This window comes from Panthera pardus, unplaced genomic scaffold (assembly GCF_024362965.1).
Source record: "Panthera pardus isolate Hobbes unplaced genomic scaffold, ASM2436296v1 HiC_scaffold_15, whole genome shotgun sequence".
Classification (NCBI taxonomy): Eukaryota; Metazoa; Chordata; class Mammalia; order Carnivora; family Felidae; genus Panthera; species Panthera pardus.
The window spans coordinates 14198320-14223581 of record NW_026526710.1 but is presented as its reverse complement, the minus strand read 5'-3'; the positions used below and the strand labels follow the sequence as shown (position 1 = coordinate 14223581).

General features: G+C 38.9%; 1 protein-coding gene across 3 annotated transcripts in view; it reads left to right on the top strand.

The window, feature by feature from the left end:
- The window catches only part of SPECC1L (sperm antigen with calponin homology and coiled-coil domains 1 like), a 140493-nt gene that overhangs the window by 47380 nt on the left and 67851 nt on the right, over window positions 1–25262 (top strand). For all 3 annotated transcript variants that reach the window (XM_019467095.2, XM_053902143.1, XM_053902144.1), the window contains 5 exons: window positions 1657–1810; window positions 6098–7731; window positions 8763–8970; window positions 20415–20488; window positions 21634–21809. In XM_019467095.2, the coding sequence (XP_019322640.2) occupies window positions 1657–1810; window positions 6098–7731; window positions 8763–8970; window positions 20415–20488; window positions 21634–21809 (2246 nt within the window). The remainder of the gene's footprint in view (window positions 1–1656; window positions 1811–6097; window positions 7732–8762; window positions 8971–20414; window positions 20489–21633; window positions 21810–25262) is intronic.

The following is a 25262-nucleotide window of genomic DNA, read 5'->3' as shown; positions in this document are numbered from 1 at the left end:
CTGGATTATCTGTTTTTTGGGTGTTGAGTTTGATAAGTTCTTTATAGATTTTGGATACTTACCCTTTATCTGATATGTCGTTTGCAAATATCTTCTCCCATTCTGTCAGTTGCCTTTTAGTTTTGCTGATTGTTTCCTTTGCTGTGCAGGTTTTTATTTTGATGAGGTCCCAGTACATTTTTGCTTTTGTTTCCCTTGCCTCTGGGGACGTGTTGAGTTAGAAGTTGCTGCGGCCACCTGTTTTCTTTGTAAAAAGCTCATATTTTTCTCAGTCGTCTTTATAAAATATAAATAAATTAATACAAAGGGTCTTTCTCAAGTAGTATGATCATTTAGACTGACTAACCCTCACTCTAACCATAAACTCTCTAGTTTTTTATATATTACCTCGGCTTTAAAAAAACTTTCAGGGGCGCCTGGGTGGCTCAGTCGGTTAAGCGTCCGACTTCAGCTCAGGTCACGATCTCGCAGTCCGTGAGTTCGAGCCCCGCATTGGGCTCTGGGCTGATGGCTCAGAGCCTGGAGCCTGCTTCCGATTCTGTGTCTCCCTCTCTCTCTGCCCCTCCCCCGTTCATGCTCTGTCTCTCTCTGTCTCAAAAATAAATGTTAAAAAAAAAAAATTTTTAACAAACAAACAAAAAAAACCTTTCAATTTTGGCTTAAATTAGACTACTAAAAAATTAGATCAGATAAGAAAACTAAATTTCCAAATAATGGCTCCATCACTTTACATCCATGATTTACTATAAAGCAATGAATATTATATCGGATTCTCAGTGGTTTTTCTCTCTAGAAATTGCAGGATGGCATTTTCTTTGGTATTACAGAACTTTACTGGGAGCCCATGTGATAGTGCTCAGATGATCCCTGTTCGTAAGTCACGTCCTATCTGAAAGTAATAAAGAGTATGTCTTCACTTTTTCCACTCCCCCACTGACTGTGGCACATGTGGGCACACAGTCGGCTTCCATAAAGTTTTTGATTATATATATAATTTTTAAATTAAATTAAATTTTATTTTATTTTATTTTTATTTGAGAGAGCATGCCACTTAGGGAGAGGGGCAGAGGGAGAGAGAGAGAGAGAGAGAGAGAGAGAAAGAGAGAGAATCTCAAGCAGGGTCCATGCTTAGCATGGAGCCCGACACAGGGCTCAAATCCCTTACCCCCAGGATCGCAACCTGAGCTGTTATCAAGGGTTGACACTCATATTTTTGTATTTTTATTTTTATTAAAAAAACTTTTTTTAATGTTTATTTTTTAGAGAGAGAGAGACAGAACGTGAGTAGGAGAGGGAAAGAGAGAAGTGGGAGACACAGAATCTGAAGCAGGCTGCAGGCTCTAAGCTGTCAGCATAGAACCTGATGTGGGGCTTGAACTCATGAACTGTGAGATCGTGACCTGAGCCAAAGTCAGATGCTTAACCAACTGAGCCACCCAGGCGCCCCAGAGTTTTGCATTTTTAAAAGAAATGTGTGATTGTTTATAAACCAGTAAAGTACTCTCTGCAGCACAGTATGATGCATTGGTAACTGTCAGAAAGTCTTTGTGAGGCTCTTGAATTTAATATAAAAGCCAAGAACTTTGCTTTAGTCTCAAAATGTTATTTACTCTTGCTTCATCTAGTCAATTTGTTTTTCTTTTCTGTTACTTCTAGACCAAGAGCAATGATGACCTCTTAGCTGGAATGGCTGGAGGGGTGACAGTGACTAATGGTGTTAAAGGAAAGAAAAGCACCTGCCCTTCTGCTGCATCTTCAGCATCGGTCCCTGCCATGACCACCGTGGAGAATAAATCCAAGATCAGCACAGGTATAGGTGGCATTCAGAATAAGAGTTAAAGTGCTTTTTTGTTTGAAGCCAGAGTGCAGTGGTATTTAAGGGGTTCCACTAATTAGAAAATGTCAGACATGTATTTGTATTTCAACCCCATGTACTCATCACCTTTATCAACTGATGGCCAGTCTGAATTCCTTGACATCCACCTCCCCTCCTTGTTATTTTGAAGCAAATTCCAGGTGTCATTTAATTTCTTCCACAAATATATAATTATCTTTGAAAGATAAGGATTCTTCTAAAAAGAAAATCACAATGCCATTATCAGTACTTAAAATAATTAGTAATCATTCTTCAAATCATAAATATAGAGAAATACTCAAATTTACAACTTAAAAAAAAATTTTTTTTTAACATTTATTTATTTTCAAGAGACAGAGACAGAGTATGAGTGGGGGAGGGGCAGAGAGAGAGAGGGAGACACAGAATCCGAAGCAGGCTCCAGGCTCTGAACTGTCAGCACAGAGCCCGACATGGGGCTTGAACTCACTAACCATGAAATGACCTGAGCTGAAGTCAGATACTTAACCAACTGAGCCACCCAGGCGCCCCTCTTAAGTTTTCTTTCTTAAATCTATTTTTATCTTATAATTTAATTTTTGTAAAAACTGTTTGTTTGACCTATACTTTCCTGTGATCTGTATTTTGATGTCACATCCCTTTGATGTCCTTGGCCATGTTCCTTTGTTTGTTTACTGTTAATGCGATTGGATCTAGAGTCTTGATGGGATAGATTCAGGTTCATTTTTTACCCCCAAGACTCCTTCAAACATGGTAGTTGTCCATCCACTACTAGGCATATCATTTTTGGTTGTCTGTCTTTCCATGATATAGGCAGCCTTTGATGATCAATGCCTGTATCCATTCATTCCTGTTCTACCATTCTTTCTTTATTCATTAGTAGCAATTTGGCTTTAGATTTGATAGAGTCCATAAGTTAACTCGTCCTGTAGTCCAAGGAGTAATGCTATCATTTTTTACTTTTTACACTTACAGAAAAACTTTAAGTCTTCCAATGAACACAAGACCATATGTTTGTAATACAGCTGATGAAAGCCTGTTAGTAAAGATTATAACAGACCTTCTTTATCATCCTTATTTAGGCTCTTAGCCCTTTTTGTATGTATTAGACTTTTTTCTAGCTCAGGTTTACCTACTGTCCTCTCTCTTGCTTTGACCTTCTGTGGTTTTTTCCTTCCATCCCAGATCACACCCTCCTGCTAATTATAATAGTTATGTGTATGATCACGAGGAGGAAACATGGAAGGCATTATATTAGGCATCATTCCATTTTATGCTCACTATAGCCCTATGAGGTAGAGGCTATTATTATCCTCATTTTAGAGTTGTGAGAGCTATGCTTAAAGCTCAAGTATCTTGGCCTAAGGCCTTGCATTTGTTTGTTCAGAAAATATTTATTGGGTACTCGCTTTGTACCGGGCCACAAAGCTGGTAGTGGAGCAACGGCTGCACCTTAGGTCTTTTATTTTCAAGCCTGAGGTCATCACCACATTTAACACTCCAGCTTGTGTGGTAAGAAGGAAATTAAGTACTCTAATACCATCTATATATCTTCCTGTTTCCAGTTTTTAGAATTTACTGGGAGAGATCCCTTGGATTTGGGCCTTGGTTCCCTACTGACACCTTCCCTCACAAGGCTGAATTCAGTTATCACCTCCCTGGATCCATTGCCCCTACTGGTGGCAGCTTTATACATCTGTATTAGTTTGCTAGGGCACTCGTAACAAAATACACAGCCTGGGTGACTCAAACACAGACATTTAGTTTCTCACTAAAACTGGTTGAAGTCTGAGATCAAGGTTGTCAGCCAGTTTGGTTTCTTCTGAGGCCTCTCTCCTTGGCTTGTAGACGGCTGTTTTCTCCTTGTGTCCTCACATGGTGGTCCCTCTCTCTGTCTGTATCCCATTCTCCTCTTCTTATAAAGATACCAGTCAGATTGGATTAGGGCCCACCCTAATAACCCTCTGTTAACATAAGTACCTCTTTAAGTTGATTACTCTTTTTCAAAATACAGTCACATTCTGAGGTACTGGGGGTTATGTCCTCAACATAAGAATTTATAGGACACAATTCAGCCCATCACAACATCCTTACTTCTTCAGGTCATCTACTCTATGTTTATTTACTCCTCATGACTTCTCTAAGACCAGTTCACTTGTCTGTAACTCAGATTTTTCTATCTACTCGCTGGTCACAATAATCTCAGAAGGGGAGCTTTTCTTTTTCATGTTCTGTCTGTCTCTTCCTTTCTTGTTTCTTTACCTCTCCTTTCCTTTTGGGGCATTGTCAATCCCTTCCCTCATTACTGGCTCCTTTCCTTTTTGGCTTTCAGGCATGTCCAGATCTTTTCTTTCTTACACCGGATTTTGGTTTGGTTTGCAATTGTTTCTTCTCATCTTGTTTCTTCTACCCTAAATCTGTTACAGATGTATTATCCCTTCTGTGTTCTTACAGAGATCCAGATCTCACTCCCCAAATGTAGGCCCTCCTTTTTTTTCTTTTACTATTCTGCCTGTCCACATTCCTCCTTTAACTGCTCTTCTTCCTTATATGTTTCACTTAGCCTCTAGATTAGTTTTCATAAAAATTCTCTTTTCTGTGTGTCTTCCCTGCTCCAGAACACTTATTAAACATTTACTATTGTGACTCACTAAATTTTCCCTGATGTTCAGGGCCCTGTAGAAACTTCCCCTACTGTTCCCATTAATTGTGTGACCTTACTTTTCCTTTCTGTGTGTCCTGTTCACTTCTGCTTCCTTGTTCTGTCCTCTGGCCTCCCCTGCTCTACACCAAACCCCTGGCAGAATCAGTGGCTGTCTACCTATATCACATAGACCTTTTGCTCCCTCTTACCCCTGAAGCCTGGTGCCTGCCATGTAAAGAACTAGCAGGTTTTTACAAAATACTGATTAGGTGTAGATCTTATTTTTCTTTGCTTTTTTATTTATTTATTAAAAAATTTTTTTTAAATGTTTATTTTTGAGAGACAGACAGAGAGTGTGAACAAGGGAGGAACAGAGAGAGAGAGAGGAAGACACAGAATCCAAAGCAGTCTCCAGGCTCTGAGCCGTCAGCACAGAGCCCGACACAGGGCTCAAACTCATGAACTGCGAGATTACAACCTAAGCCGAAGTTGGACGCTCAACCGACTGAGCCACTCAGGCACCCCAGCTTGCTCGTTCTTTCTTTCTTTCTTTCTTTCTTTCTTTCTTTCTTTCTTTCTTTCTTTCTTTCTTTCTTTTTGAGAGAGAGAGAAAGAGAGAAAGTGAGCGGGGGAGGGGCAGAGAGAGAGGGAGACAGAATCCCAAACAGACTGTGTGCTGTCAGCACAGAGCCCAGTGTGGGGCTTCAACCCATGAACTGTGAGATGACCTGAGCTGAAACCAAGAGTCGTTTGCTTAACCAACTGAGCCACCCAGGTTTCCCTGTTTTCTAACATTTAAAGAGGCAGCATAGTGTACTATTTAAGTTGTGGATTCTGGAGCCAGACTCCCTGCCTGCATTTGAATCCTTGCTCATCCACTTATTACATGTGGGATGTTGGCAAATTACTTAACATCTCTGTGTTTCTTCATGATAATAATAATGAGGCTTGTATAAATTAATGTATGTGAAGTGTTCATCTGTGTATGTGTAAAATAAGCACTAAGTACATGTTAGCTATATTATAATTAATGTTATTGGTACTATTTATATGTCATTCTGTGATGTGAAAAACTTTTTGCACTTACTTTGATCGTACTTTTTTTGTTTATTACAGGTATCTTAGATTTTTGGTTTGTCCAGAGGCTGCTTTTCCCTTCTTGCTCATCCTTCTTTACCATCTGCTTCTATAGTTAGTTTGCTACCTGACTGGCTAATCCTAGAGTCTGCTTCATCTAGCTTGCCCTAGAGTATTATGCCCCTGGCCACTTGTTTAAAGTTCATGGTTTAGGATTCAAGTTAATGGGTAACTTTTCTTATGTTAATAGCTTTATTGAGATATAATTCTCATTTTATAAAATCCACCCACTTAAAGCGTACAATACAATGTATAACTTCTTTTTCATGGATAATTAAAAAAATAAATGATTTGGTTTTGAGGAAACTGAATTTTACAGTGATTAGAATCTAAGGCAGGATTAATGTCGGTCAAAATCAATGTGTAGGCCTCTAGATTTCATCTCATTAGACCTAGGGAATAACCTCTGTGCCTTTTGTTGCTAATATCTTTGCCTTACATTCTTTGTTATAAACATTTAGGCACAAGTTCTTCAACCAAGCGGAGCACTTCTATAGGTAATAAAGAATCCAGTTCTACACGAGAAAGATTACGCGAACGTACCCGACTAAACCAGAGCAAAAAAGTACCCTCTGCGGGTCAAGGAGCCAATGATGTGGCATTGGCCAAGCGTTCCCGCAGTCGCACCACAACAGAATGTGATGTTCGCATGAGCAAGTCTAAGTCGGACAATCAGATCAGTGACAAAGCTGCTTTGGAAGCCAAAGTGAAAGAGCTGCTCACGTTGGCAAAAACAAAGGATGTGGAAATCTTACATTTGAGAAATGAGCTCCGAGACATGCGGGCCCAGCTGGGCATTAATGAAGATCATTCAGAGGGTGATGAAAAGTCTGAGGAGAAGGAAGCCGTCATTGCTCACCAGCCAACCGATGTTGAGTCCACCTTGTTGCAGTTGCAGGAACAGAATACTGCCATCCGTGAAGAACTGAACCAGCTGAAAAATGAGAACAGAATGTTAAAGGACAGGTTGAATGCCCTGGGCTTTTCCCTAGAGCAGAGGCTGGATAATTCTGAAAAGCTATTTGGTTATCAGTCCCTGAGCCCAGAAATCACCCCTGGCAATCAGAGTGATGGAGGAGGGACCCTGACCTCTTCGGTGGAAGGCTCTGCCCCTGGGTCTGTGGAGGATCTCTTGAGTCAGGACGAGAACACCCTCATGGACCATCAGCACAGCAACTCAATGGACAATCTAGACAGTGAGTGCAGTGAGGTGTACCAGCCCCTCACATCGAGTGACGATGCCCTAGATGCGCCATCGTCCTCAGAGTCCGAAGGCATTCCAAGCATAGAGCGCTCCCGGAAGGGGAGCAGCGGCAACGCGAGTGAAGTGTCCGTCGCTTGCTTGACAGAAAGGATACACCAGATGGAAGAGAACCAACACAGCACGAGTGAGGAACTTCAGGCAACTCTGCAAGAGCTAGCTGATTTGCAGCAGATAACCCAAGAACTGAATAGTGAAAATGAAAGGCTTGGAGAAGAGAAGGTTATTCTTATGGAGTCTTTATGTCAGCAGAGTGATAAGTTGGAACACTTTAGCCGACAGATTGAATATTTCCGCTCCCTTCTGGATGAGCATCACATTTCTTATGTCATAGATGAAGATGTAAAAAGCGGACGCTATATGGAATTGGAGCAACGTTACATGGATCTAGCTGAGAATGCCCGTTTTGAACGAGAGCAGCTTCTTGGTGTCCAGCAGCATTTAAGCAATACTTTGAAGATGGCAGAACAAGACAACAAGGAAGCTCAAGAAATGATAGGGGCACTCAAAGAACGCAATCACCATATGGAGCGCATCATTGAGTCTGAACAGAAGGGTAAAGCAGCCTTGGCAGCCACGCTAGAGGAGTACAAAGCCACAGTGGCCAGTGATCAGATAGAGATGAATCGTCTGAAGGCCCAGCTGGAGAATGAGAAGCAGAAGGTGGCAGAGCTGTATTCCATCCATAACTCTGGAGACAAATCTGATATTCAAGATCTCCTGGAGAGCGTCAGGCTGGACAAAGAAAAAGCAGAGACTTTGGCTAGTAGTCTGCAGGAAGATCTGGCTCACACCCGAAATGATGCCAATCGTTTGCAGGACACCATTGCAAAGGTACCGTTTAAGTAGACAGAATGTTCTGCATCAGCATTATGCAGCTGCAGTACACACCATGCTTACCAAAGCCGGTATCATTTCTGTGATATGTCATTCACTTTTTGTAGGCTGATTTTGTTTTAAAGCTTGAGAATGGTTTTCCTTTATTGGGATACAGTAAAACATATTCTTGAAAAAATGTCACTTTCACTGCCTGTGAGAGGATGGGACTGTAATTATGACAGAATTTGTCCCTAGTCTAGGTGCGCCCAGGGGCACATAGAGGACTATGTCTTGTTGCTGACAAGGAAGGACCTTAGAGATCATTGGTCCAGCCCCCTTGTTTTATACGTAGCATAATAGCAAGGACTTATGCAGAACTACAGCCTGGGGTTGCTGGCATTCTGGCCAGGGGTCTGTGCCCCATGTCATTGCTGATGCAGTGTTTATTTGCATGAGTTACCCAATTATTCTATCTTCCATTTTATTTCCTGTTTTAGGGCACTGGTTTTTAAAGAAACACTAGTATATCTTTGGCCAAAATTTAAATAATTTAGATTGTAATTTTTTAGTGATGATGTTTAGAGATACAAGTTAGGGTATGTATTATTTGTTGGAACATATATGTTGGAAGGCACTTTGAGCTAATACTTTTGCAATAACAGTATTTGAGAATTTGTTTCCATTTTTAATTTGGTAATGAAACTGTCACAAATCAGACATCTTAGGGGGGGTGGGATGGGAGAGGGATATTAATTATTAATCAAATACATGTCTTTGGTCCATACTTTGGAGAAGGGAAATTTTTTTAAATTTCCTCATAAATAATCTAGTTAAGTTCAGTGATATGTTAATATAATTTGTCAGTGATATAGCAACAAATTATGTTTAAGCGTATTATAGAGTGCTTTTTCATAGATTCATACAGTTACTACGGAGCTAGTTTTAGCTCATACCTCGGAACTCATGCTTTGCTTCCTTTGAAACAGTGTGTACATCCATTGTAGAGCAGCTCCTACTTTTCTAATGTGCACTATCGTTCTATACAGGTAGAAGATGAATACCGAGCCTTCCAAGAAGAAGCTAAGAAACAAATAGAAGATTTGAATATGACATTAGAGAAACTAAGATCAGAGCTGGAAGAAAAAGACACAGAGAGGAGTGACATGAAAGAAACCATCTTTGAACTTGAAGATGAAGTAGAACAACACCGAGCTGTGAAACTTCATGACAACCTCATTATTTCCGATTTAGAGAGTAAGTGATGGGGGAGCTTTTCATTCCTTTTGTTGTACCCATGTTAACGAGTGGGGACAGTTTGCATTCAGTAACAAAATGAAAATTGGTCGCTGTCACTGCTGAAGTGGACAGGCACAGTAGACAGTGGCCTGCAGAAATACGCATGTGGCAAAGCGTATTTCACACATTAGCCAATAGTCTTTGGACTGCTATGTTTTGTTCATAAGGAAGAACTGTTAAGAGGAAGCATTGCTTCAAAACTGTGCTTGGTTACAGAAAATCATTTAAGGAAAAACTGATTGTTATTTTATTTTTTTAGATCTTAAGAAAAGCCATTTATTGTTCTAATGATCGCAGGTATACTGAGACAAAAATCCGTCATCCTTCATAATCTTATGTCTAAAGCACAGGTTTTTCTTTATTTGTCTGGTTTTCCTCCCAACCATGGAGATTTTATGATCTGGTAGAATTGAAACTCCTATTTTAAATTGCTTTAAGTTTTTTGAAATTATTTTACAATTATTTCACTTACAAAAATCGCAAAACTAGTACAAAGCATTTCTGTGTTGATAGTTTGATGAGGAGCAAAAATTTGGTTGATCTTAAAATGTCTTCCCACAGACTATTTATTATGTTGCAAGTGAGGAAGAAGAAACAACCAGAAATTATTCAGTGGAAAAATTGGGCAACACTTTGACCTCACTGGTGATCCTGTAAATAAATGACAGAGGCACAGAGAATCAGACTCACCATCAGCTGGGCCATATTCTGGCTGAAGCATAACTGTAATGAATCATAAAGAAACATTAAATAGGGGCACCTGGATGGCTCAGTCGGTTAAGTGTCTGACTCTTGATTTTGGCTCAGGTCATGATCTCACAGTTCGTGGGTTCAAGCCCTATGTCAGGTTCCACACTTGATAGTGTGGAGCCTGCTTGGGATTCTCTGTCTCCTTCTCTCTTTTTGCCCCTCCTCTGAGCATGCTCCCTCTCTCTCTCTTCTCAAAATAAATAAACGTAAAAAAAAAAAAAAAGAAACTTTAAATAGACAAAAAATGAATGTTTTACTAAAAACACAAGAATGTGTGGCACTGTATTCCTCAGAACTGCCAGTGTCTGTCATAAAAGACAAAGACTATGGAAAAGTTCTAGATTAAAGGGGTCTGAGGAGACATGAATTAAATGCAATACCTGTGCCTAGACTCTGTCTAACGCTGTAGGGAAAATGCTATAACGGGTGTTCTGACAGAACTGGAACTTTAAAAAACTAGATAGGACAAAAGTGGATTATAGATAAACGTATGTAACCATATCAATTTATAAAGTTGATAACTATACTGTTTATGTAAGTCAACATCCCTATTCTTACGAATCACACACTGAATATCTAGAGGTAAAGGACCATGATGTATATCCTTAAAGGATTCAGGGAAAATATCAGGGATAGATAAAGACAGATAGGGATAGAAGATGGCAAATGATGAAAAAGATGGGTAAACAGTTAACATAAGCAAATCTGTGTAAAGTGGTCATATGGGTGCTTTTTGTACTGGTTTTTGCACCTTTTTGTGAATTTGAAATTATTTCCAAATAATACATCTTAAAAATTCTTAGTGTTCTTCATCCAGATTCCTCAAATGTTAACAAATTTTAAGTTGTAGTACACTTTAATGATAGCCAAGTGGGGACAAGGAGAATGTGAATAACCTTTTTGGATACATTGGTTAAAGCTTTTCAGCCTTGTGGTTCATGATACCGATCCTTTGAGCTCTGTGTTATTCCTTGACAGAGGATCAGTAGGCAAATACAGCGTTGGGCCAGATCCCATGTGCTGTGGGCACAGAGGCAGGGAGGTTTGAGCTAGTTCCAGGAGAGAGTGGGTCATTTGCAGGAGTCCTAAACATGTCTTTTGCCAGTTCTGAGCTCTGGCTAGTTGGCTCGGCATCTGTGGACTGACCCCAAGGTTATTCTGAACATTTTGAGTCATTTGGCTACTGAAGTAGCTGACTGTCGGACTCTTTTCTTGGAGACAGTTACAGTCCTACAGATAAAACTTTCTTATCTGAAATTGTGAAAAACTTTGGAGAGTTTAACATTTGTATCTAGTCTGTATTTCAGTGTCTCTGAACGGAGAGGATTTATGTAACTGTATTTCCTAAATGTAAGAAGTTCTAAAGTTTTTCAGATTAACTTGGAAGTTGAGTGCATTTTCCATGTAGTACTGATGACAACCTTTTCCCTTGCAGGCCTTTTGATTTGAACACAGAAAGAGTGACACCTTGTGGTAATTGGGTTAATGGCTAGAAAAATGTTAGCTGATAAGGATTCCTGGAATGAAAAATGATTGACAAAATAAAAATTATATAAACTTTATGTGGATTTTTATTATGAAGTGGCTGAAAATACTGAATAAATTTTTTTAGCCCGGTATCTTCTCCCCCCAATTTTTTTAAAATGAAAATTTCAAATATACATAAATACTGCAAACATGGTAGAGATAGCACCCACTGCCTAGATTTGACAGTCGTTAATGTTTTATAATATTCTCCTTCCATGTGTGTATCTGTATATGTGTGTGTTTAACTGAACCAGCTGGCAGTAAGTTGTAGACTCCATGAGACACTTAATATTTTGGTGTCATGCAACGCCTGTTTTCCTTATAATCATATCTACTAAATTTGGCATAATTCCTTAGTATCCATCTAATAGCTCACATTCAGATTTTCTCACCTGTCTTCAAAATGACTTTTAACAGTTTTCTTAGGAACCAGGATCCTGTATTCTGATAGGAGTTAATTTCTTTCTTAGTGAATTCTAGCACTTGGTATTGATGCTAAGTCATCACTTGGTATAGGGCACTTGATAACAAGGAACGCTGTTAATTGAGAAATTGAGATTTTCTTTTTAAGATTTTGTTTTTAATCTCTACACCCAAAATGAGGCTTGAATTTACAACCCCTAGATCAAGAGTCGTATGCCCCACCAACTGAGCCAGCCCAGGTCCCTGAGAAATTGAGCTTTTCATTTGTGGAATATTTTAGCAACCATTACCATACTCAGTTTTAGAACTTTTTCATCACCCTAAAAAGAAACTGTACCCATTAGTAGTCACATTGACCCCCAAATGATCCTGACTTTGGAATTAGTGGCGAGGATTTTAAAGCAGCTGTTGTAACTGCACTCAGGGTGTTGAGGAAAATCTGCCAGTAATGAATGAACAAATTGCAAATCTCAGGAAAGAAATAAAAACTGTTTAAAAAGAACCTAATATGTGTTATAGAACTGAGAAATTTAATAGCTAATTTAAAAAGTTTACTAAATCATTAAAATAGTTTTTAAGTTTATTTATTTTGAGAGACACAGAGACAGCGCAAGTAGAGGAGGAGAGAGGGAGGGAGAGAGAATCCCAAGCAGGCTCTGTGCTGCCAGCGCAGAGCCCAACACAAGTCTCGAACTCACGAAATCAGGACTTGTACCAGATCATGACCTGAGCTGAAACCAAGAGTCAGATGCCTAACTTACTGAACCATCCAGGCAGCCCACTAAATCATTTAAACAGCAAATTAAAAACATAGAAGAGCCAGTGAACTTGAAGATCAGTCAGTAGTCACTATCCAGTCTGCAGGACAGAGAAAAAAAAAAGATTGAAAAAAAGGAGTACAGCATCAGTGAGTATGGGACAGTGTCATAGGGCATAACATGTAGTTGGAGTCCCAGATGGCTTTCCAGATAGCATCAGTGCCATACTGATTAGATTTGGCCTGCAGTACCTTTTAGTACTATTTGGATTTAGCATCCAGATTAGAAAGATCTGATATAAAATTCACTCAGTAAATAAATACTGTTAAGACTTCTGATTCAAGATGATGGCCTGAGGCCACACATATACTTCCTCTCCCTCCCAAAATCCTAGTAACATGGTCCTGCCATGTAATACAAAAATTACAATGAATCTGTGGGTGCCTGGGTGGCTCAGTCGGTTGAGCATCTGACTTCAGCTCAGGTCATGATCTCGCAGTTCTCAAGTTCAAGCCCTGTGTCAGGCTCTGTGCTGCCAGCTCGGAGCCTGGAGCCTGCTTCAGATTCTGTTTCTCTTTGTCCCTCCCCTGCTTGTGTCTGTCTCTGTCTCTTTCTCAATAATAAAAACATTTTTTAAAAAGTAAAAAAAGTTTACAATGAAACTAAACCAAAGATAGAAAATAGGTGAGGGGTCTCATCAGTAGATCAACAATTTTGAGTAACTTCTGGAATATATAAAGCAGACAGAATTGGAGTTATGGAGAAATCAAACAGAACAGAAAAAAAAAAAAAAAAAAACCTACAGTCCAGGAGAACACTGAAACTCTGAGTATTGATATTCCCAGCCAAACTTTGGGGGTGGGGTACTAAAACCTCTTCCTCAGGGGTCATAGGGTCTGGGACGAGCAGCAGTTTCAGGCTGTGGTATAAAAGATTGTCAGCATTTGTACCACCCTCTCCATTGTAGAGTGCTGGCTGTGGTGTTTGCCCCAGGCTCAATTTTTTTTTTTTTTTTTTTTTTTTTTTTTTATTACGAGAGAGAGCTTGAGTTGGGAAGGGCAAAGGGAGAGAGAATCTTAAGCAGGCTCCATGCTTAGCTCGGAGCCTGACGCATGGCTCGATCCCACAACCCTGGAATCATGACCTGAGCCGAAGTCAAGTTTCAGATGCTCAACTGATTGAGCCACCTAGGCGCTCCTCGAATTCTTTTTCTAAATAAGGTGGGGAACGTGGTGCCAGGGGCTCCTGCCGTAACTTCGGTATCAGAAAGAGAAGTAAAGCCCTGCCCGAAGTAACAGCAGGCTGCCATGTTGTCTTGAAATGAAGACCACACTTAGGGAGAGGCAATTTGGCCCAGCAGTGAAATGGGGGCGCGCGCGTGCGCGCACAAACACAGACACACACACACACACACACACACACACGCACACACACCTGTTTCCTTGGTTGAAGCCACCCACTTCTGCCTCCAGAAGAGGGCCCCCCGTAGGCATATATCATCAGTGGAGCCTTAATCCAGTCATTGCGTTGAGGGGAGAGGCCTGTAGTTAGAACAGTGACTTCTACAATTATTGAGAGACATGTGGAAGTCACTAATATTAATTATCCTTGTCCTTTGTAAGAAAGGCCAACCAGGACTTACTGGACATTTAGTTTCTTAAAAGGAAAACAGCAGAAAGAAGCAACTTAACTGAGCCTGAATAAATTAAGTTAATAACTTCACTGCTAGTCCAGCAAACCAAAGCTGAGTGGTGTTGAGGGTAGTGGCATGAACGAGATCTCGGGTATGGCTCAAGTGATGTGCCCATCAGTTACAGTGACTTTTTTGACCACTTTGTATTTGTGTAGTAATGCTTGCTGTGTGCTTGCATTTATGTATAGCTCCTTTCCTGCCCTCTGTAGTTCCTGAGATTGGGGGCTAGGGCCTGACATCTAGCAACACAGGTTTTGCGCTTTTACATGGAACACTATTGACTATGGTGAGTAAACGTGTCTTGAGATTAGAGAAGTAGCAGAAGGAAATGGAGGAGAGTTGTATAATTCTTGATGGGAAATCCTTTTTCAACACTAGTGGGAAGCCATAAAGGAAAGTTTCCTATTTGACTATGTATTACTGAAATTTTCAGTTCAGCAAAATAAAAGTACCATAAAGGACTTTGAGAGAAATATTTGTAGCACATATAAAATATATAAGGAGAGTCTTATATGTATCAATATATATATATATATATATATATTGACATATATCAATGACATTAGGATAATCCATTAGCCAAAAAGAGTGTATGAATAGGTAAGGCAGAAAAGGTGTGAAAATATGCTTGACTTCACTAATAAACTCTAAAACAAGATGCCAGTTTTCACTTGGCAGGTGTGAAAAGTGAAAAAGGATGATAGTGTGTAGGAGAGGAGAAAAGGGACCTCTTGTGTATTGTCGGAAGGAGTATAGATTGCTGCAACCTTTTCGGGGTATTGATCAGAATTTAAAGTACAACAGTACTTTAGCAACAATGTTTAGAAACATTCTTACTAGTTTGCAAATATAAGCTTAGACATGTATGTTGCAGAATTACTGGTTACCACAAAAACTTGGAAGTTGAGATCTAGTTAATAACCTGTGAGCACAGTGCATCCCCACTATGGCTGCCGTTTCATCAGTGAGGATAAATTAGACAGGTCTATGTGTACAGCCATAGATGGAATAAAGCAGATAATGGGACAGTAGAATATGAGCTGTGTGTATTATTTCTGTAATTAAAAAACATACAAGTTTTAAATACAGCATTACACTGAAATGGTGACCAGGCATGATGATTTCCTTAAGAAATACTGATACAGTGTATTCTATACAATAAATTTTATAACTTGGTGACTTCTCAAAAAAATTTTCTGCATTCTTGTGCTGGATCCTTCTAACGGATTGACTTGGATCCTGTCAATAGTTCCAAGTTGTCCTTCATTACTTCTTACAGTTCTAGAAATGTGTCTGCAAGAAATATCTGAACAATTGTGTAAAGATACTCATCGTGTTTATGACAAAAATTGTGGAACCGTTCTGTTTGTCAATAGGAGATTACTAAAACAAATCATATGTCCAACTGGTGGAACACTAACAGCCATCAGATAGTGCTGTAGATCTGAATTGATTAATAGTTGTCCATTATCTAGCTACTGCTAAGTAGAAAGGCTTATGAAGAAGTATAATTAGTATTATCCCACTTTTAGGAAAAAAGTTCACACACGTATGAAGTCTGGAAGGATATATGCCAAATGCAAATAATGAGTAATTTTATTTTTACAATGCTTTTCTGTTTTCCAGAGTTTATCGTGAGCATGCATTCCCTTTAGAGTCGAAGGGAAAAAGTTGTATCTACTTTTTTGGGGGGAAGGGGTGATAAGAATGAATAAAAAATTAAAAAAACATAGTAGTAAATGGTTTATTTGAAACTCATCTGTGTCCTCTTTCAAAGCATCAGGAATTGTGGTTTGGGGATAAAGGTGTGGCCTGGTGGCTGGATGTACTGCCTGCCTCTCCCCTCTGCCCCTAAGGCATGGTATTTTAACTGGTATTTTACTCTTGCCATTTCTCTTCCTCTGGTAATTGCCCCTGATGTTAGGTGGAGGTGCTTGATAGGATGTAAGGGTCTGATGGTATTGGGATATCAGTATTCTGAGGAGTTTCATGGATTTGGAGGACAGGAAAGGTTGCTTGTGAACTTTCGTTATTTTCTACCCCCAGGAGTCACAGGTTGAGCCTGTGCCCATGGTAGTTGCCCAGTAACATCAGCATGCGTGATGGGTATATAACTGGAGCCGGAACGAAGGCCTGGTTGATTGTTCCTTCTTTGTCAGGGGTGAGAGTTCTTGGTGGTGAAAAGATTATGAACCCCATTATTAAATGGGCAGAGCAGTGCTCAGAATTGTTCAGAGCAAAGTTGGTCTAATTACAGTGAGAATAGCAATTTACTTGATTTCTAGAATAAAAATAACATTGTAAAATTGAGTTGTAACTTGTAATTAAAAATGAGATCATAGTAGTACTTCTGTTCTTTGGTAGAATTTAATGTTGCTTTTGAGTTGAAGACAGTAGATGGCAGTGTCCCTCATTGTAGAAGAACTTGGAAGAGGAAGGAAACTGCTTTTACAGGCCCCAGAGTTGAAGACTAACAGTATCCTTTCGTGTAACCATTAATTGGGCCAGATGGCAATTTTGCTAAGATAGTCTTCCAAACAAGAGCATAAGTACACATTCCTCTGTTTCCAAGGAGGAAAAGCCTGTTGTCATTTTTAATACTTTATGTTACAAAGTGAAAATACGGTTGGGATTCATGAAGTTTAAATCAAATTCCCTAGAGACACTTGTAGTGTACTTCATTCTGCTTAAATATCTCCATTGGCTGCCAGCTTCCTATTTAAAAGCATTAATAAGACATGACGATAATAAATACATAGTGCTGAGTGTGTAAGAATGTCCTTTTAAGAGTAGTGATTATGTGGCGGGTAAAGAGAGAAGGATAAGAACAAAATAAATGAATGAAATTTGAGGTTTTATGATCAGTCTAAGATGGCCGGGTGGCTTCACATGTCACTTGAGAACAAAGACACACCAGATGTTAAATTGAACAGTACTAAGATTTGCTGTCATTTGTCTTGTGTGAATTATATATAAAGATAGGTATATATGTCCTTTGTGACCAGAAGAAAAAGAAAATGGTTTTTAGCAGAGGAGGAGAAATTCACATTTTTTTGTTCGCTTGCCTATTTTAATTATGTTTTGCATTTAAATATAGTGTAAATGAAAAATATAACTCCTAGTGTTTTCAACACTAGAAATATTTCAGTTTCTGCCCTTCTTATTTGTGTATGATTATATCACCAAGACCTTGAATTTGTCTATGTATAGGTAATAGGGAGCTGAGGTCCCATGCTGGTTCCAGAGTTATCCTTGCTTCTGGAGATATGGATCAGGGTATTGGACTCACTCATCGGTGTCCACTTTGCCCTTAACCAAATTGAATAGCCCTTTTGCCCTGTTTCCAGGTTAAATGAGGTCTGAGGCAGCTTATACAGAGACAGACTTAAAGTTTAATCCTTTGCATTATAAAAACATCCTCTTTTCTGTCCCTAGGAGGGTAAGGACTATATCTTTTTTCCCTTTCCCTTGTATCTTAAGCATCTGGAAAAAAGCCTGGCACAAAGTACGTACTTATGAGGTATTTGTTGAATTGATGTAAATTTTGAACAGTTTTTATTTCAAAGGCCCGAAATTGGTTGAAGAATTTTGTGGCGATGAATGGGAGGGAGTTAACTACTGGCTACCAAAATTGGCCAGTTTTTCCCCCCATGTTTTACTCATTTATTTTTTTTTCCAGCTTTAGAAAATTTATCATCATTATATATTTATAATATTACACATATAATTGTTATAAATATTCTAGGCTTTTATGTTGTTACTGAAGTGAATTCATGTCATTTAAAAATATCTGAACACAAATGTATCAATGCTGAATTAAAGGTATCATGTCACACAGGTTACAACAGAGCAGGTTTCTGATGGAACTGGGAGGGGAAGATAAGCAGTCTAAGAAAAGACATCATCAGCACACCCCTACTTTTGTGTGTTGATTAAAAACTAATAATTTCTGGGGCACCTGGGTGGCTCAGTTGGTTGAATGTCCAACTTTGGCTCCGGTCATGATCTTGTGGGCTTGTGAGTTCAAGCCCCTCATCAGGATTGCTGCTGTCAGCATGGGAACTCACTTCAGATCCTTTGTCCCCCTCTCTTTCTGCTCCTCCCCCACTCTCTGTCCCTTGCCTGCGCACACACTTACTCTCAAAATAAATAAACGTTAAAAAGGCTAATAATTTGTTAGCTTAAGGAAGTTTTTTTTCTAAGATTTTACACCCAGCATGGGGCTTGAACCTACAACTTTGAGATCAGAAGTCACATACTTTAACTGGCTGAGCCAACCAAGTGCCCCAAGATTGATTAATTGATTGACAGATTTTTTTATTCTCTTGGTTTTTTTTTTTTTTGAGTTTATTTATTTAGAGAGAGAGCATGCACGAGTGGGGGAGGGGCAGAGAGAGGGAGAGGGAGATAATCCCAAGCAGGCTGTGTGCTGACAATGGGGGACCTGCGTTGGGGCTCGAACCCATGAACTACAAGATCATGACCTGAGCCAAAACCAAGAGTTGGACACTTAACTGACTGAGCCACCCAGGCACTCCGAGATTTTTTTTTAAGATTTTAATTTTGAGTAATCTCTACACCCAATGTGGGGCTTGAACCTACAACCCTGAGATCAAGAGTCGCATGCTCTACCGACTGAGCCAGCCAGGTGCCCCTTAAGAAAGATTTTTTGATTACATGTGACATTGCATGCAGGTGTTCACTATGCCTAGGTTCCTACTACAAAATGTAATGAATAGGAGAGAATTTTTACCAAAAACACCAATGTCTATAGTGATGATGTCCCTGATAATAAAGAGTTCAGGGGCGCCTGGGTGGCTCAGTTAATTGAGGATCTGACTCTTGATTTCAGTTCAGATCATGGTTTCCTGGGTCATGGGATCAAGCTCTCCATTGGGCTCTGTGCTGAGCAAGGAGACCTCTTAAGATTCTCTCTCTCTCTCTCTCTCTCTCTCTCTCTCTCTCTCTCGCTCTCTGTCCCCCCCCCCGCCCCTCTCCTCTGCTTATGCACCCTTTCTCTCTAAAATAAAATAAAAAAATTAAAAAAGAAAGTTCAGTCCTGTCAGTGGAGTATTTTTTAAAACTCCATAGGTTATGATTTTAGTATTGCTTTCTCTTTCTCCTTCCATTAGCTTGCATGTTTCGACATTCTGTTTACAGTTCTACCGTGTGCCAGGTGTTGGGGCTGTGAAGTTACCACATAGCTTCTGACTTTGAAGTGTTTCCAGTCTAGTGGTCAAGACAGATGTGTAAAGAAATTTAATAGTGTTGGCACTAACAGTCAAACAGTTGGAACACAGAAAGGATAGGATTCTCCTGCAGTGGGGGACAACTGGTAAAGTTAGAGTATTTGTCTCTAGATATCAGTGCCTTTTCTGGTGCTTAAGCCAAGAGAAAGTGCTGAGCTATCAAAGTAACCAACTGTGATAGACTTACTTGGTGGCATTTACCAGTGTGGCACCTCCTAAGACATTTCCTCTTAAGCATGGATTTTTGAGCAGAACCTCCAAATAGAATGTGACTTCCCATACATTTCTCGTTCCAGGGGCACCAGTCTTGACTGTACCTTCACATTTGCATTCCCACTGTATCTAGAATGGTACTTTGCATATTAGTGGTACTAATTAAATGTTTACAGTGAATGTGGAATTATATGAAGAAAATTTATATTATGCAAGAACTAATTTGAGGAGTATTAATTTACTTTATGAATATACCACTTATTCTATAAAAAGACTTTCCATAGAATTCATGTAAATAGCAGCTCTCCAGGGTATTATGTAGATAATTAATGAAATCTGTAAAAATTTTTCTAATTCACCACTTTCTTAGAATTTCTTCCAGTGTGTAAAGTAAGTTATGCTTTCATAAAGAGTTTAGTTGAATAACCCTTTTGATTAAAAATTCACACTTTAATAGTAGTCAGTGTTATTTTGATTGGTTATGAGCCAACAATGTGCGTGTTTCTAACAATTGATTTTACTTAACTTTTTGTTTCAGAATTTAGACACTGAGGAAGGAAGCAATCCAGAAATTGTGATTTAAATTTGGTATTTTCCATATAAAGTAATATTGGTTAATACTTGGATTGAACATTCTTTTTTTTCTTTTAAAGTTTTGTATTAAAAATAAAGTCTTTGGGCAGGATGACCTTTTTTTTTAATGTTATATTTAAATTCCTCCTCCCTTTATATTATTCCTTTTGAACACAGCTTTAAGAATAAATATTTAAACTTCTGTGCTCTTTTCAGATACGGTTAAAAAACTCCAGGACCAAAAACATGACATGGAAAGAGAAATCAAGACACTCCACAGGAGACTTCGGGTAGGATAAATCTTCATGTATTATCTCATTAGAAAACCTAGGTTTCTGAAAGTTGAGTGCCATGTAGCCTGTGACTGTGTTAGCATTCATCTTAAGCTTCAGATACGGTTAAAATACTGATCCCACTGGGCTTTGGGCAGAAAGTAAATGGCATCATTTCAAGTTGGGATCAGTGCTAGATTCTGGATAGAAGAATCTACTAGTAATTTATGAGTGGTAATTTTTAAAAGATGGATTTAGAAAGCAAGTGTTATATTTTGGAAAGAAAGTTTATAAGCTCTTGATTAGAAAGTGTCCCAAACCAAGCTGTTTCCATTTGGGTTTTCTGTCTTCTGTGGATTTGATCAGCTTGCCAATAGGAGTGCCACTCTGATGCAGATTGGGGAAGCTCATCTCATAGTTTGGGTCCTTTCTCAGTTACTTAGGCTATATTCATGGTGTCAGAAAATTGCTTTGGGGTGATGGATGCTGGGCCTGGGAGTGGACAGCTGTGGCTCTGGTGGAGGAGACGCCCTGGGGCGGGGGGTGAGGAGGGTTGCCCACCCAGCCACACCCGCATCCTCCATGACTGTGGGAAGCAGCAGATCATACAGTTCCTTAGCTGCTCTTTTTGTATGATTTTGTCTGCCTAGTTTGAGTTTTGTGTTTTTCTTCTGGCTTCCTCTTCCTTTTCCTTTACTTTTGATTTTTTTTTTCCTGTTAGTTTTTGATGTCAGGATATTTATAGTTTTTCATGTAAAATTTTTCAGTATGGTTCACACACCATTTATCTACCTTCTTCAGCTTTTCAGAGGTAAAATGCTATATAAATTTTAAATAATGTGTTTATTTTCATAAGACTTATAAACTTGCATAAGGAAGGGAGGCTTGACATTATTGTCATTCATACTGATTGAGCACTCGTGCTTGATGCCTTAGCAGACAGATCAACTAGAAAATCTTTTCCTCATTAAGAACAAGTTTACTACTATTAATTGTATTACCTGTTGCCTGTTAGAAATGGTAATAGCAATTCTCTGGGATTTAAAAGAAATTAATCATCATTTAGGACAGTGCATTACAGTCTGAATCATAAATACATTTTATTGTTTTTATAAGTTTTTATTACTTTCTTTTAGAAATAAAAATTTAGTTTTTTAATGTAGGAAGAATCTGCAGAATGGCGGCAGTTTCAAGCTGATCTCCAGACTGCTGTGGTAATTGCAAATGATATTAAATCTGAAGCCCAAGAGGAGATTGGTGATCTGAAGCGCCGGTTACATGAGGCTCAAGAAAAAAATGAGAAGCTCACAAAAGAATTGGAGGAAATAAAGTCACGCAAGTATGTTTTAAGAAGCCAATTGTGCGCTTATGTTTTAATAGAGAACACTTAAATCCCAATTTTGTGATGTGGTATTACGGAAAGAATGTGGGGGTTGACACTAGTGTGACTGAGTATGGATGCTAGTGGGAGTTACTCAGCTTTCCTGGCCTCGTTTTATGACACCTGTAAAATAGCACAGTCTATATGGATCTTTCAGAGCTGTTGGCAGCGTCTGTAATCAATAACTCTGAAGGGACCAGAATGGTACCTTATGGTCTCTCCTTTCCTATATCCACACACTCCAGTACTGTTACTTTTCTTTAGATTAATAGCCTCTGATTAAGGATGTATACTCTGGAGGCAGACAGGCTTGGCTTCTGTCCAGTTCTGCCTCTTACTGGCTGTGTGTTCTTGGTCAGGCCACTTAACTTCCCCAAGCCTCAGTTTGCTCATCTTTAAAATGGAGACAGTACTGCCTGCTTTACAGTATTGCTGTAAGGCTTAAAGGAGATCTGTCTATACAGTGCTCAGGGCAATGATGAGTATACTTTAATATTATTAGAGATCCAAATAAAGAATGCAAAGTGAGTTTCTCTCCATCACTCAGCTTGAGTTTTCACTTGTTGTAATGTTTATAACCATCTGGATCTCTATAGTAGTGTTTTTTCCCACCTAACATAGAGGTCATTGGAAACCCATGTAAAGTATTAGATGAGATGACATTTGTGATATGCTCTGAGTTCCTCAGTGAAACTCCATCTAATGAGTGGAGGAGGGGGGCAGTAGTTTTTATGTTTGAGGATATTACTAAGATTTTGATAATGGCTGGCTGAATCAGTAGAGCATGTGATTCTTGATCTCAGGGTCGTGAGTTTGAACCCTACTTTGAGCATAGAGTTTACTGAAAGAAAAAAAAAAGAATTTGATTATGCATTAATTAGTAGACAGAGGAAAAAATATAGAAAAATATTTAACAGGATATCATTGAAAAGCTATCTTGTCTTATTGTTGCCTAGCTCTAGTGTATGACCCAGAGAAAAGTATTACTAAACCATTTTTCTTTGGCTTCCTTAAGCAGAACGTAGAATGAGGTGGAAGAGTATTGTTTCTCTATTGGTGTAAAACTCCTATTACTTTACCTTTTTTCTGTATACTATTAAATGAATGGTGTATCAGAAATGTTTCATTCTAAAGCTAACCCGAGTAACTGAAATTCTGTTCTTATAGAATCATTCCATTGCGTCCTAAAGATGTCTTTGATGTAATAATTTTACTAACTTTTGGTCCTTGAGTATATTCTTTGTAACATTCCATGTGATGAATGGGAAGTATATATAAAGCACTTGGCACTCTGTCTGCTATATACCCAAGTACAAGGTTGTCTCCAGGAAAGCTTTCTGTGATTATTTTAATTTGAGTTTTTTTCTGACTGGCAAACTATGGGTATTCAGATTTGGTGGATATTTCTTGAAGACGAATTAAGAGAGATTGTCCATGTCATTTCAAGGAAAACAGCTGGTCATATTTGTTGCCAGTGCTAAAATGTGGGCTTTCAAGTGAATGTTAGGATTTGGGGAAACTTGTATCCACCATCGCAAGCTTGGCAACTTCCCATATTTAATTTTTTTTTTTTTAATGTTTATTTATTTTTGAGACAGAGACAGACAGAGCATGAATGGGGGAGGGGCAGAGAGAGAGGGAGACACAGAATCGGAAGCAGGCTCCAGGCTCTGAGCCATCAGCCCAGAGCCCGATGCAGGGCTCGAACTCACGAACGGTGAGATCGTGACCTGAGCTGAAGTCGGACGCTCAACCGACTGAGCCACCCAGGCGCCCCTTTTTTAATTTTTTTTTTTAATGTTTATTTATTTTTGAGACAGAGAACAGCTTCCCATATTTAAAGAGTTTCCTGATGAGATCACTGGGGATATAAACAAATGTGACTTTTAAAAAATAAATCCTATGATGACAGATGTCAACATTTGGAAAATTCAGGTAACTCAGTGAACACTGAGTATGATCAATGCATGATCTTACACAGTCACATATGGGTAAAAATCTATTTAAAATGTCAGGTAGACTAGGAGATTTTTATTTTTTTAAATTTTTATTTATATTTATTATTTTTCAATTTACATTCAAGTTAGTTAAAATATAGTGCAATAATGATTTCAGGAGTAGAATCCAGGGATTCATCCCCTACATATAACACCCAGTGCTCATCCCAACAAGTATCCTCCTTAAAGCCCCTTGCCCATTTAGTCCATCCCACCACCCACAACCTCCCAGCAACCCTCAGTTTGTTCTCTATATTTAAGAGTCTCTTATGTTTTGTCCCCCCTCCCTGTTTTTATATTATTTTTGCTTCTCTTCCCTTATGTTCATCTGTTTTGTATCTTAAATTCCACATATGAGTGAAGTCATACGGTATTTGTCTTTCTCTGACTAGCAAATTTCTCTTAGCATGATACACTCTAGTTCCATCCACATTGTTGCAAATAGCAAGATTTCATTCTTTTTGATCGCCAAGTAATACTCCATGTATGTGTGTATGTATGTATGTATGTATGTGTGTGTGTATATGTATACACATGTATATATATGTTGTGTATACACACACACACACACGTATATATCCATTGTTTATCCATTCATCTGTCAATGGACATTTGGGCTTTTTCCATACTTTGGCTGTTGTCGATAGTGCTGCTATAAACATTGGGGTGCACCTGTGTCCTTTGGATAAATACCTAGTAGTACAATTGTTGGGTCGTAGGGTAGTTCTATTTTTAATTTTTTGAGGAACCTTCATACTGTTTTCCAGAGTGGCTGCACCAGTTTGCATTCCCACCAGCAATGCAAAAGGTTCCTCTTTCTCCACATTAGGCTAGGAGATTTTTAATGGACAGAATAGGAAAAGTTTATTCACATGGTTTCAAATTCCACATTGCACCTAACTTTTAAGTAACCACCACTTACTACATTTTGGTATAGTATCAAGGAAAAAGTCTCAGTTGTCTAAAAAGCCACAGTTATCTATTTTAATATCATTAAAACAATCTTTTCCAGCTACTACTATCTGTGAGGCTTGTTCTTTTTTATTTTGCAATAGACTGAATAGAGAAGAAATGAGAATCTAGCAGTCTTCTATTTTGTTTAAGTTTATTTTTTGAGAGAGAGAACATGTGCATAAGCAAGTGGGGAAGGGCAGAGATGGGGAAGGAGAGAATCCCAAGCAGGCTCCACACTGTCAGCACGGAACCCAGCACAGGGCTCAATCCCATGACTGTGAGACTGAGACCATGACCTGAGCCAAAATCAAGAGTTGGATGTTTAACTCACTGAGCCACCCAGGTGCCCCTAGCAGTCTTCTATTAAGTCAGCTATCAAAGAGATTTGGAGAAGTGTAAAAACACTGCTGTTCTTCTTCCTTTTCCTTTTTTTTTTTTTTTTTTTTTTTTTTTTGGTTTT